Genomic DNA, 13461 nt, shown 5'->3' with positions numbered 1-13461 from the left:
CCGGTACTGCAGCGTGCTGTCTGTACCCGCCTGTGTCCTGGCTCAGGGTGTTGGCTGGGCTCCTGCTGGCCGCGCCTCCAGAGACCCGGGCCGAGGAGTGGGAATTCGGGGGCCTGCAGTGTGACCTCTGCTCTCTCCTCTGGGGCGGTCCAGCGCTGGGTGGGGGGGCAGTGATGACAAGCGTGTGCAGCAGTGCCCTGATCCTGGTGGACTTAGCCCAGTCTGTGTAACCACGGCACCTGCCCTTCTTCCTCTGGCTCATTCCTCTTTTAGACCCCCTCCCTCCCTCCGACCGGCGGCAGGACCGCAGATAATGTGGGATTAGTGTCAGTCTTTGTCCAGGGTTAACGAGCTCTGTGGGTAATAAATCCTGCGCTCTCTGAGTCGCCTGAGCCGAGCCCCGGTGGCGACGGCGTTCCCCCGGCGTGACCTCGTTTGTTGGCGCTGCCGTGGGCGTCCGTTTTGCAACGGCGCGTGCCGTAGGATCCCGATCCCAACCTCCCGTGCTCCCGGAGGAATTCCGCCGAGCGGGGCGTCGGGTGGGGGCCGCCGTGGCTCGTGTCCTCTCCGCTGTGGGTGCTGAGGAATTCGGGGGCTATGGGAAAGATCCTTGCTGATCCATCGGCGTCCCAGCCGGAGGGGGGGGCGGAGGTGCAGACTTGTCTGTCAGCAGGGCGGTGCCAGCCTTGGGCATCAGCCTGGATTTCAGCAGCTGGTGCAGCCGGTTTGTAAACAGCAGAAAGGATTATTCATGGCAGCCTGCTTGGCCATCACAAATGTTATGTTACAAGGGCTGCTGCACAGGAGTATTGGTCCCAGTGCAGTAAAACAGTCCTGTTACAATAGGAGCTACAGTCCCAGTGCAGAAGAACAGTCCTGTTACAATAGGGGCTACAGTCCCTGTGCAGTAGAACAGTCCTGTTACAATAGGGGCTACAGTCCCAGTGCAGTAGAACAGTCCTGTTACAATAGGGGCTACAGTCCCAGTGCAGTAGAACAGTCCTGTTACAATAGGGGCTACAGTCCCAGTGCAGTAGAACAGTCCTGTTACAATAGGAGCTACAGTCCCAGTGCAGTAGAACAGTCCTGTTACAATAGGGGCTACAGTCCCGGTGCAGTAGAACAGTCCTGTTACAATAGGGGCTACAGTCCCGGTGCAGTAGAACAGTCCTGTTACAATAGGGGCTACAGTCCCGGTGCAGTAGAACAGTCCTGTTACAATAGGGGCTACAGTCCCGGTGCAGTAGAACAGTCCTGTTACAATAGGGGCTACAGTCCCAGTGCAGTAGAACAGTCCTGTTACAATAGGGGCTACAGTCCCAGTGTAGTAGAACAGTCCTGTTACAGTAGGAGCTACAGTCCCAGTGCAGTAGAACAGTCCTGTTACAATAGGGGCTACAGTCCCAGTGCAGTAGAACAGTCCTGTTACAGTAGGAGCTACAGTCCCAGTGCAGTAGAACAGTCCTGCAGTCTCTCTCTCTGTGTTCGTGGCGCTGGGCTGCAGTGAGATGATCACACAGGATTAGGCAACGCTGCCTTGTATGGTAAGAGAGCCAGCTGTAGCCCCTCACCCCCCCTCTTCTGAGGCTGGAGCAGGACATGTTGTCAGCTTTCCACTCGAGCTTCCCTCTCTGTCTAGCCTGTCCCTCTCCATCTCTTTTCCCAAGTCCTCCGTCCGTTCAGCTCCCTTCTCTCCCTCCTCCCCTCTCTCTGCTGCCTTTCCCGAAAGTGCTCCTGTCACTTGGAACTCTTCCAGTTCTGGGAGTCCAGCTGCTCCACCAGTGATGTATTTCCGGGGATTATTGTGAGGGCTTGGAGAATGCTTCCAATCCACTGGCAAAAACAGTGTCAGTCCAGATCTCTGGTTCACTTTCTTTGGGGTGTATTCCAGGGATTCTTGGTATGAAGGCTGATATTTTGCTCTGATGTTGGAATGCAGTCCTGCATTGTGCTTGGTGACCACATAGCTGGCATTCTCAGCATAGCTCCAGCACCCTGCCTCACTGCGACGCCCTTGTCAGAGTCGCTGACAGTCAGCTGGGCTGGTGCCCGGAGGGCTGTCGCTACAGGCGCTCCGACTGTGGGCTGGGCTGCTGTCGCTACAGGCGCTCTGGCTCTGGGCTGGGCTGCTGTCGCTACAGGAGCTCTGACTGTGGGCTGGGCTGCTGTCGCTACAGGCGCTCCGACTGTGGGCTGGGCTGCTGTCGCTACAGGCGCTCCGACTGTGGGCTGGGCTGCTGTCGCTACAGGCGCTCTGGCTCTGGGCTGGGCTACTGGCCGGAGGGCTGTCGCTACAGGCGCTCCGACTGTGGGCTGGGCTGCTGTCGCTACAGGCGCTCCAGCTGTGGGCTGGGCTGCTGTCGCTACAGGCGCTCCGACTGTGGGCTGGGCTGCTGTCGCTACAGGCGCTCCGACTGTGGGCTGGGCTGCTGTCGCTACAGGCGCTCCGACTGTGGGCTGGGCTGCTGTCGCTACAGGCGCTCCGACTGTGGGCTGGGCTGCTGTCGCTACAGGCGCTCCGACTGTGGGCTGGGCTGCTGTCGCTACAGGCGCTCCGACTGTGGGCTGGGCTGCTGTCGCTACAGGCGCTCCGACTGTGGGCTGGGCTGCTGTCGCTACAGGCGCTCCGACTGTGGGCTGGGCTGCTGTCGCTACAGGCGCTCCGACTGTGGGCTGGGCTGCTGTCGCTACAGGCGCTCCGACTGTGGGCTGGGCTGCTGTCGCTACAGGCGCTCCGACTGTGGGCTGGGCTGCTGTCGCTACAGGCGCTCCGACTGTGGGCTGGGCTGCTGTCGCTACAGGCGCTCCGACTGTGGGCTGGGCTGGTGGCCGGGGTCGCTACAGGCAGGAATTCAAATTAACAAAGCTTTTTTGGCATGGCTGATGGCTTCGTGTTGTCAAAGCTCATAAGATTAACACATCTGCAGTGCAAACAGTGCTGGACAGTTACATACAGCTGATCTAGTGCACAGACACGCTAGCTGTCAGATGACTGGCAGGGGTGTCGAATCCTGATCCTCAGCAGGTGATGTCATCCGCTCTGGTAGTTGATGGAGTTATTGACTCTGTTGGGAGTGTACATCCCTCATCCTGTTTCAGGAGCTGCTCTCCGTGTACCAGTGATATCGAATGGGAGTGATGGCGTGTTCTTCAGCCTGTGGCGCATCATGGGAGGGTGTTGCTGATACACTGCTGGTTGGCGGCTGTGAGATGGTGTCCTCTGTCCTCTCACCCTGTCGATTGTAGGCTTGCGAAGTTCGGTACAGGATTGTCCTGGGCCTCGTGGTTTTTGGTCTGATCTGTCTCTGTGTTGGCCCGTCCTCTCCTCTCTGTATCACAAGAGTCAGGTCAGTGGCTGCGGGTCAGAGGTTCGGTTCTGTTGCTAGGGGGACTGGGCCGTGTGTGTGGAGTGGGTCATTGTTCAGACAGGCGGAGTTACAGTGCCCAAGTCTGGCCAGACTGGAGTGCGGCTGTCAGGATGAGAGTGATGAGCACTTTTGAGCAGTTTAAGTAATTCATTTGGGATCACCCCTATCCAAGCATGGGGGGTCAGTTTTGCTAAAAGCAGCCGGTCAGAGCCCTGTGCTGCTGCTTCAGCTGAGTGAGCGCCCCCTGGAGGACAGACAGCTCTCGGACAGCACTGCAAGCCCAAGGCTGCAGGAGACCAGCTGGTTCCAGACGTTGCCTCTGACTGGTCAGCTGAGAAGAGCCCTCTGGCCAGCAGTGGTCATCAGCCAGTTTTTCTCCGTTGTCATCCCTGTCCAGTCCCGTATCTGTTTAGTTAGCTGTCGGGGACTGACCTGGACTGCAGCTGTCCTGGGGGGACTGCAGAGCCCCCACCCGTGTAAACAGATGTCCTCTGACCACAGAGCGCGGCAGTCTCCAGGGGGCTGATGGGATAGCCCAGGTGGCAGCTGGAGGTCAGAGGGGCTGTGTGTGGGGGGAGTTATTTCCAGGCTTTATCCTGAATTGGGCACAGGGGTCAGGGGTCAGGGTGCTTCACACACAGGGTGGGGGTTGAGAGCAGTCTGCACAGACGGGTTACAGGCAGCGCTGCCGGAGTAGAGGAGAAAGAGGCAGCTCCAGTGTGATGGCAGGAAATTCTCTCTGCTCTCTGCAGGAGTGTGTGAGCGACAGGGGTTCGACAGGAGTTGCATGGCGGCTTCACCAGGTCGTGAGGGACCGATCGCAGTTTGCTGTTGTCTCCTGCTGTTTATGGGTGCACAGGGTCGTGCTGTTGGGGGGTGCCGTCTCCCCTCCCAGTCCACAGGGCCGTGCACACTGTGGTGTTGGGGGTGATGTCTCACCCTGAGTGCCGGGGTGCTGGGGGTCCTGGGCGGCTGTTCTAGCTGAGGGGGGTGAGGACTGGCAGTGCACACTGTTGGAGTGCTCTCCTGGGTGACCAGGTGTTCCTTGTCAGAGTCTCTGTTGAAGTGTGACTGGAGGTGCTCTGCGTCCCTCCCCATGTCCCAGAAGGCCTCTGTTCTGGTGGGCTGGGGGTGGCGTTTGCAGTGGCTTCCCCCTGGACCTGATGTCACTTCCTGTTCTGGCTGTGTTCCCAGGCTGCAGGGCGTGACCTGGCTGAGCGTTTACTTCACCACCCTTGAGCGTTGAGTTTTGTGACACGTGCCGTTTCTACTCCAGACTGGAGTTGTTGAACAGGCAAGTCTGTGCAAACTGCCTGGGCTCATTTTTCCCCAGAAACATTTCAAGGGATCCACTCAAGTTTAACTCCTTCCTCTCCTCTCTTGCAGGTGAACCGTTTTCTCTGCATGCAGAGCAAGTCTTCCTGTCCAGAAGGCACAGTCTGGTTGGAAGAGAAGTGAGTGAGCTGCTCCTGCAGTGGTGAAGAGTAGCACAGGGACACCACACAGCCATTCCTGGGGGAGATGAAGCCGGATGGGGTTGCCACGGCAGCAATGGAATCTACAGAGACACTGGAGGCGGGGCCTGTCGTCGAGGCAGCACCCTTAGGGGAGGAGCCACAGGAGCAGGTCCCGCCCCCCGAAGAGAAGCAGCCTGCCGAGGAGAAGCAGCTGGCTGAGGAGACGGCTCCCCCTGCAGCCAAGGAGGGGAACAGCAAGCTCGCGGCCGGGAAGGCCAAGCCGAAAGGCCAGGCGGGTGGTCCAGCTAAAGGCAAGGCCAATTCTACTGGCGGGAAGGCTGCGGGTGCTGCGGGTCCCGGCTCCCGACCTGGGACGGCGCAGAACCGCTCTGCGGTTAACGGCGTCCAGAAGCCCCTGGCCAATGGGGTGGCGAAGAAAGCGACCGCGGCCGCCACTGGCACGGAGAAGAAGAAAGTGACCATGGCGAGCGTGGCGCCGACGAAGAGGCCGGTTGGCTCGGCCACCGGCACCGCCTCTTCCTCAAGCACGCCCAACAAGATGGCCGACAGGAAGCCCACAGGGTCTGCCCGGCCCGTCTCGGCGGCCGGCGCCAACTCCACATCGACCAACGGCACGAAGGCAGGGGCGGGGGCGGCCCAGCCCAACAAGAAGCCGGCGGGCGGGACCAACACTGCCCGGGTGCGGCCCAGCAGTGCCGGTGAGTCCACAGGGCCTGCCGTGACCAGACGAGTGCTCTGGGCAGGAGGGGGCGCCAATCAGAGAGAGTCCCCTCGGCCAGCTCCACCAGAACGCTGCCCTGTCGCGGGTCAGTACTGGTGAGGACCAGGCTTGTGGTCAGTACTGGTGAGGACCGGCTTGTGGTCAGTCTGCTGGAGGTGCTGTCCTGTCGTGGGTCAGTACTGGTGAGGACCGGCTTGTGGTCAGTCTGCTGGAGGTGCTGTCCTGTCGCGGGTCAGTACTGGTGAGGACCGGCTTGTGGTCAGTCTGCTGGAGGTGCTGTCCCTGTCGTGGGTCAGTACTGGTGAGGACCGGCTTGTGGTCAGTCTGCTGGAGGTGCTGTCCTGTCGTGGGTCAGTACTGGTGAGGACCGGCTTGTGGTCAGTCTGCTGGAGGTGCTGTCCTGTCGTGGGTCAGTACTGGTGAGGACCGGCTTGTGGTCAGTCTGCTGGAGGTGCTGTCCTGTCGTGGGTCAGTACTGGTGAGGACCGGCTTGTGGTCAGTCTGCTGGAGGTGCTGTCCTGTCGTGGGTCAGTACTGGTGAGGACCGGCTTGTGGTCAGTCTGCTGGAGGTGCTGTCCTGTCGTGGGTCAGTACTGGTGAGGACCGGCTTGTGGTCAGTCTGCTGGAGGTGCTGTCCTGTCGTGGGTCACTACTGGTGAGGACCGGCTTGTGGCCAGTCTGCTGGAGGTGCTGTCCTGTCGTGGGTCAGTACTGGTGAGGACCGGCTTGTGGCCAGTCTGTTCTGGTGCTGTCCTGTCGTGGGTCAGTACTGGTGAGGACCGGCTTGTGGCCAGTCTGTTCTGGTGCTGTCCTGTCGCAGGTCAGTACTGGTGAGGACCAGGCTTGTGGTCAGTACTGGTGAGGACCGGCTTGTGGTCAGTCTGCTGGAGGTGCTGTCCTGTCGTGGGTCAGTACTGGTGAGGACCGGCTTGTGGTCAGTCCTCTGACCATTGCTGGGCTCGGGCATGTGGCAGTGTTGAGCACTCCCTTCCTCCGTCTCCTCCGTTCCACAGTTTAACGGTTTCCTCCCCTCTTTCAGCCCCCAAGCCTGCCTCCGCTGCGGCACCCAAAACCAACACCGCACCCGGGGCCAAGCCCGACAGGCCTGCTGTTTCCAAGACAACCAGGTGAGGAGGGGTTGCGGGGCACTGTGGGTTTGTGAGAGTCATCTGGGGCCCTCAGACCTGGGGGCAGACTCCTGTTCCACTTGGCCGGGCCGGGTTTTGCTAGCAGCAGCGCTCCTGTGCGAACTGTAGTGAGGAAGCAGAAAGTAATATTTGAACTGTTTTGTTTGGGTCCATTTGAGCCTGAATGAGATGAGCAGGAACTTTTCCATCCCCTGTTGTTGGCTGTAATAAAACCTGGTGCAGATAAGATTGCTTTTGTGATGAAAGTAACCCTTTGTCTGGGGCTGTATTTGTATTTGCTTTTATAATGGGATGTCAGAGGGAGTCTGATTTATAATCTTGTTTAATCCAGAGCACAGTAAAGTCAGTCCAGTATGGTCTGGAGTTTCTCAGTCTGCTCTGTCAGTGTCAGTTGGAGTCTAATGATTATTGGGTGTTTTTCTAGTTTGTCTGTGGGTGTGTGTTGCATCTTAATGTGTCATGTCTGCGATGGCAGTGATCTCACTGGTGATACAACCTTGTATGCAAACAGTGAGATTTGCTTTTCAAATTTAACTCTCTGCACTGCATGCAAACTCACAGGAGAAAATAAACTGCTTCTGAGATACTGAGAAACCATGAGTCGGACAGGGACTGAGGTGAAGAAACAGCTATTTTTACAGGGAAACCATACTGGGACTGTAGCCCCTATTGTAGAACAGTCCCGTTACAATAGGAGCTACAGTCCCAGTGCAGGAGAACAGTCCCGTTACAATAGGAGCTACAGTCCCAGTGCAGTAGAACAGTCCCGTTACAATAGGGGCTACAGTCCCAGTGCAGTAGAACAGTCCCGTTACAATAGGGGCTACAGTCCCAGTGCAGTAGAACAGTCCTGTTACAGTAGGAGCTACAGTCCCAGTGCAGTAGAACAGTCCTGTTACAATAGGAGCTACAGTCCCAGTGCAGTAGAACAGTCCTGTTACAATAGGAGCTACAGTCCCAGTGCAGGAGAACAGTCCTGTTACAATAGGGGCTACAGTCCCAGTGCAGTAGAACAGTCCTGTTACAATAGGGGCTACAGTCTCAGTGCAGTAGAGCAGTCCTGTTACAATAGGAGCTACAGTCCCAGTGCAGTAGAGCAGTCCTGTTACAATAGGGGCTACAGTCCCAGTGCAGGAGAACAGTCCTGTTACAATAGGGGCTACAGTCCCAGTGCAGGAGAACAGTCCTGTTACAATAGGGGCTACAGTCCCAGTGCAGTAGAACAGTCCTATTACAATAGGGGCTACAGTCTCAGTGCAGTAGAACAGTCCTGTTACATTAACTTATCTTTGAGCTGCGAAATTACTTCATTTAGTGCCTGGCAATCGGTATAAAAGCCTTTTAACTAATGGGACGGTGAAATTAGTTTAATATCTTTTAATAGGATGTCCTAAAAAGCTTATTGTATGTGTATCTTTCTCCTTTCCCTGCAAGCAATCCGCCCTAATCCGTGTCGAAATTCCAGACAGGAGTAATTAAATCTTCACAGCCTTGGTGAATTTCCTTCCTTGTGGCGGCTGGGAGGAAATCCGTTTCGGAGATTGGGGAGATCTGTGACCGATCAGACCTAATCAGACGGCCTTAATCTCCCTGCTGGAAACGAGGAATTTGAGATCATGGAAGAGTACTAGCTCTTTGCTTGGATGTGCTCGTCAGGTCCTGCATGCCACACAAAGGCAGCCTGTCGGATGGTGGTGTTTGGGGGGTCCTCAGATTACTGAGGTCCTGGGTTCTAGACCCTGTTGACACCCTGCACACTGGATTGGTGAAGCAGTGTGACGAGCGTCAGTTTTGCAGACTTTAGCTCTGCTCGGCAGCAGCACTGCTTGGCTGAGACCAGACCCAACAGGCGCGGGCTGTCCCGAGGGCTGGGTGTGTGCGTGCGCGTGTGAAACGAGCCCCATCTCGCCTTCGACGGTGTGCACACGCACACCCGCACACACCTGCCACTCTGCCGGCGCCGTGCGTGGCTGCGGGGCTCTTCGAGGTGGGGGCGTCTTGGGGTGCGAGCCTGGGATTGCCTGAGCAGAGGGCGGAGTGCCTTAAGAGCATGAGCAAGGATGACGAATCGATTCATGTCACAGCTGCTCTCCGCTTACCCGTCCCTCCCTTGTGCTCTCTTCCACAGCCAGAACTAATCGATGCACTGTTGACCTGCCTGTGCTGTTGTGGGTTTTCACTGTCGGACCACAACCACATGCGTTTACAAACCACTTTCTCAGTTCAAGGCCTGAGAGCTGCTGTCAGAAAGGCAGATTTCAGACTTGGAGGAGAGATGGTGATTGTATGTGCTGGAGAAATTAGGGCTGAGTGTGAGAGGAGAGGGACAGCAGTGTCTCCAGTCCAGTCAGGTGTGTGTCAGTGTGTGAATTCAGGGGGAGTGTGAGAGGAGAGGGACAGCAGTGTCTCTAGCAGTGTCTCCAGTCCAGTCAGGTGTTTGTGTCTGTGTGTGTGAGAGGAGAGGGACAGCAGTGTCTCTAGCAGTGTCTCCAGTCCAGTCAGGTGTTTGTGTCTATGTGTGTGTGAGAGGAGAGGGACAGCAGTGTGTCCAGTCCAGTCAGGTGTGTGTCAGTGTGTGAATTCAGGGGGAGTGTGAGAGGAGAGGGACAGCAGTGTCTCCAGTCCAGTCAGGTGTGTGTCAGTGTGTGAATTCAGGGTGTGAGGAGAGCTCGTTTTTTTTTTACCTTAGATGTGACTTAAGTCTTTCAAGTGACGTGCCATAAAAACATTAAGATGGAGTGTAATGGTTCTCTCTGCGATATCTTAATTGTTTTTCCCACAGGCCTGTGTCTAGCACTGCCTCCTCTCGCCCTGTTCCCACGACGACCGTAGCCAAGACTGCAGCATCCTCTTCCAGCCGGCCGCCTTCTTCCAGGCCTGGTGCCACAGCAGCCCCTGGTGGCCGAAGTGCAGCGTCGCAGCCCAGCAGAACTACTGCAGCGCCGGTGAAGAAAGGTGACAGAAGCTCTTCCTCTGTCGTCCTCTTTCATCAGGAAAGAGGGAGAGGTGGATGTCAAACAGTTTCAGCTTCGTGCTCAGAGGAGTCATTGTCTGAATTGCGTGTCTTTAATAGTTTCACTTTATTGATTCATGAAGCGTGAGCAGTTGACACGAGGGAACTGAGAAGGGTTTGTAGTGCAGAGTTCATGTTCAATACCGTGCGGAAATGTTGCTACGTAGTTAAAACTTCACTGACTAGAGCTACAGTCCTGAGTTGTTGCCAATCGCCCGGGGGCCTGCTGGCGCCGGTGTTGGATTGGAGCACGGTCCGTGTTCTGGTCTCGGTGTCAGTGAGCCCTGGTGTTCTGGTTCTGTGCAGTAACGGTCTGTATCCTCTCGTTCCCTCTCGCCAAGATGTCGCCCGGCCCGCCGCTGGACCCAAGAAACCTGCTGCCCCTGCGACCAAGCCCGCCCCGGTCAAGCCCACCAGAACGGAACCGAGCAAGGCTGCTGCCGCCGCCGCCGCCGGCCCATCCAAGCCCACCGCTGCTGCCAAGCCGGCCGAGAAACCGGCCCGGCCCAAAACGCAGGACGCCAAGCCGGCAGCCAGCCCCCGGCACCCGGGCAGCAGGGCGGCGCTGAGCAAGCCCGCCTCGCCCAGCCCCAGGAAGCCCGTGGGCAGCAGCGCCCCCATGCCCGTCAAACGTGTCCCCCGGCCCACGCAGCCTGTCCAGCCCCTGGCGGCCAGCGGGGAGCCCGCCAAGAAGCCGCCGGCGCCGGAAGCTGCCGTTGCCGCCGCTGCCGCCGTCGCCACTGTTGCCGCGGCCACCGCGGTTGTCGCGGCGTCGGCACCGCAGCCCTCCCTGGAGAGCGTGGCGACCGCGGCCGAAGCAGGAGTCGCAGCCGAGCCTGCGGAGTCACCCGCTAGCGCCCCGGAGACCCCCCTGCTGGACATCGCCGCCGCGGAGCCCCTGCAGGCGCAGGCAGCTCGGCCGCCGTCGCCGCCGTTCCCCAGCGCGCGGTCGACTCCGGAAGAGGAGGCTCCTCCTCCCCCTCCCCCGCCCTCTCAGCCGACGGGCGCGGTGCCGGAGGAGGCCATCCTGGGCCAGGACCGGCCCGCCACGCCGCCGGAGCTGACTGCGGACAGCGAGGGGGTCCCGCCTCCCAGCGCGGGCCCGGTTCCGGAAGAGCATGAGCCGGGGCAGGAGGAAGAGCGGCACGTGGCTGAGGTCCCGAAGCCCGTGGCCGCGGTGGAGCCGCAGAGACCACAGGAGGAGCCGGAGCCCGCGCCAGCGCCCGACTTCTTCAGATCGACTCCGAAACCGGAGGAGGAGGACGAGGAGGAGGAGGAGGAGGACGAGGTCGAGGAGCGGCAGGTGGCGATCGAGAAAGCGGACGAGGAGATCAACGACGATGATGATGAGGAGGAGAAGGACGGCAGCCAGCCGGTCTCCGTGTCGGAGATGAGCGAGACGCAGCCCACCGAGGAGGACGAGGGTGAGGAGGGCTACGCCGGGAGCGGGGCGGCCCCGAGCCTGCCGGACGCGCGGGAGAGGAGCGAGTCCGGGGGCGGCGGCGGCGCGGCCGTGTCGGAGATGGACTCGGAAGACGTCAGCTGCAGCCAGCAGGGGGTGTCGGAGCTGAGCGCGCCGCAGTCGGACGCCGGCCTGCTGGAGGGGACGGAGAGCATCGACGACCTGGGGGACGCCAGCCTGAAAGGCGCTGAGGGAGAGGGGGCGTCGGTGGGCTCCCCCGACATCGAGGCGGTCCCGGAGATCCCCGGGAACGAGCTGGAGGAAGAGGACGAGGAGGAGGAAGACGAGGAAGAGGGGGACCGGGTGTGCGACATGGAGGTGGGCTCGGAGAGAGCGGAGGACCCCCGCCAGGCCCTGAAGGAGGAGGAGGACGAGGATGTGGACATGGCCAGCGAGGGCGTGACGGAGAGCGGGCTGGAGAGCTACGGCAACGCCGACGAGGACGACTTCGCGGAGGAAGAGCGGGCCGTGGACAACCTCAACCGCCTGCGCCAGACGCCGCCGCCGGCTCTGGTCCCCGCCGCGGCGGGAGGCCCGTGGGCCGCGACGAACCCCTTCGCCGAGCCCTGGGCCCGGCAGTGCGCCGGGGACGCCGGCGTGAGCGCTGATCCCTGGCGGGCCGCCGCCGAGAGCCCCGCCCAGACCGCCGCCGAGGCCTGGCTGGAGCAGAGCAGCCCCGAGGCCCAGCCCGCCGGCAAGCCGCAGTCGCTCCCCGTGGGGCCCCGTGGGGCCGACGCCGAGGTGCCCGGCCAGGAGCCCGAGCCCGAGCCCCCCGGCGCCCCGGGCCTGTCCAAGTCCAGCACGCTGAGCGGCGCCGAGCTGGCGGCCCAGAGCAGCAGCGAGACCAGCACGCCGGAGGAGCTGAAGGACTACGACAGCAGCTCGGGGGTGGAGTCCCGCTCGGAGGAGAAGCCCCCCGAGCAGCGGCCGCCGGGCGGGCGCCCCGAGGTCGAGCAGGACCTGGGCATCCACCTGGAGAGGGGCGACGGCGAGGACGAGGAAGAGGAGGAGGCGGAGACGCTGCCGGCCGACGAGGTCCTGGGGGACGCCCCGACCGAGCCCGCCTCCGCGCCCTCCTCCCGCTCGCGCTCCGCCGCGTCCTCGGAGGACGAGGCCAGCGACACCGAGGGCGAGGCGCAGGTGGGCGAGCCGGACCCCCACGGCGTCGACAACCTGGCCTTCGAGAAGGTGGCGGCGGCGGCGGCGGCGGCGGCGGCGGGAGACACCGCGGCCGCGCTCTCGGCCCTGGAGGAAGAGGCAGCCGAGGAGGAGGAGGAGGAGGCCAGCCTGATGGGCGGGGAGGGGGACGGCGACACGCCGCAGTCCGCCAACTCGGCGGCGTCCTACGTCTTCGACTCCAACGCCCACTCCACCACGGAGAGCTGCGGGAAGAGCCCCGGCATCTTCTCCCTGGAGAACGAGGACCAGCTCCCGGAGGAGATCAAGGAGCTCAACCTGCGGGCCGCCGCGGGCCAGGGGGACGGGGAGGCCGTGGGGCCGCCCGTCGACCTGCTGCCCCTCCAGGAGGGGGCGCTGGAGCTCTCCGCCCCGGGGGGGGGCGAGGGCGAGGGCGAGCAGGAGTACCTGTTCTGCGAGAAGGCGGGGTACCCCCAGGCTGGCGGCGGTGGGGTCGGCCGGGAGGCCTCTCCCCTCCCCGGATCCCCAGAAAGCCCCGCCTCTCCGCCCCCGGGACAGGAGGGCGACCCCGTGCTGCCCTGCTACGCGGCCCTGTGCGAAAAGACTGATAGCGCGCTGGCAGGTAACGTATAGACCCGCGGTCCCTTTCGTGCAGGCGGGGAGGGGAGGGGGGAGGCCCAGCGCCTCGTCCTGCGACTGTTAGTCTCTCTGCGCGATCACCCACTCCAGTCCATGGCGTAAACTCCTGTATGTGCAATAACTACTCTCGCCACTGCTCCCCTGCTGCCAGAGCGCCGCTCGTCGCCCCCTTCACCACCCACCCCCCCCACCTTGTGTTTAACTCGCCGCGCCGGCCTGGCGCTGTCCGGATGAAGCTCTTAATGCGATGAGAGAGAGAGAGAGGACTCCTCGCCCGGTTTCTCCTCCTGTTTTTACCAGGAAGACGAGCGCTTACTTTTATCCTTGTTTTTTGTAATTCCAAGCACTGCCCCCCTCCGCCTCCCCCTGTCCCCCCCCCCCCCCCCCCGCCCCCCTTACCCACCTCGAGAATGACTTGTACCCGGCCGTGTCTGTCTTGTTTGATTGTTGAGGATTTCTTTACAGCTTTGAATAAAGATTAGATATTTAACATTA

At 60.7% G+C, this 13461-nt stretch overlaps 1 protein-coding gene and 1 long non-coding RNA gene across 5 annotated transcripts in view; one reads left to right on the top strand and one right to left on the bottom strand.

The window, feature by feature from the left end:
* Positions 1–6597, bottom strand: part of LOC138241825 (uncharacterized) — a 22796-nt gene extending 16199 nt beyond the window's left edge. The window contains exon 1 of the long non-coding RNA XR_011191085.1: positions 6587–6597. This is a non-coding gene — a long non-coding RNA (uncharacterized lncRNA). The remainder of the gene's footprint in view (positions 1–6586) is intronic.
* Positions 1–13461, top strand: part of prr36a (proline rich 36a) — a 16004-nt gene extending 2543 nt beyond the window's left edge. For 3 of the 4 annotated variants that reach the window (XM_069195690.1, XM_069195693.1, XM_069195692.1), the window contains exons 2-5: positions 4755–5544; positions 6607–6694; positions 9498–9670; positions 10070–13461. In XM_069195690.1, the coding sequence (XP_069051791.1) occupies positions 4890–5544; positions 6607–6694; positions 9498–9670; positions 10070–12960 (3807 nt within the window). In that variant the 5' untranslated portion in view covers positions 4755–4889 and the 3' untranslated portion in view covers positions 12961–13461. Of the gene's footprint in view, positions 1–4562; positions 4663–4754; positions 5545–6606; positions 6695–9497; positions 9671–10069 lie in introns of all 4 variants that reach the window. The other variant, XM_069195691.1, reaches the window with a different exon arrangement.

The sequence above is a fragment of the Lepisosteus oculatus genome, chromosome 11 (assembly GCF_040954835.1).
Source record: "Lepisosteus oculatus isolate fLepOcu1 chromosome 11, fLepOcu1.hap2, whole genome shotgun sequence".
NCBI classification, from domain to species: Eukaryota; Metazoa; Chordata; class Actinopteri; order Semionotiformes; family Lepisosteidae; genus Lepisosteus; species Lepisosteus oculatus.
This window is presented reverse-complemented; position numbering and strand designations above follow the sequence as displayed.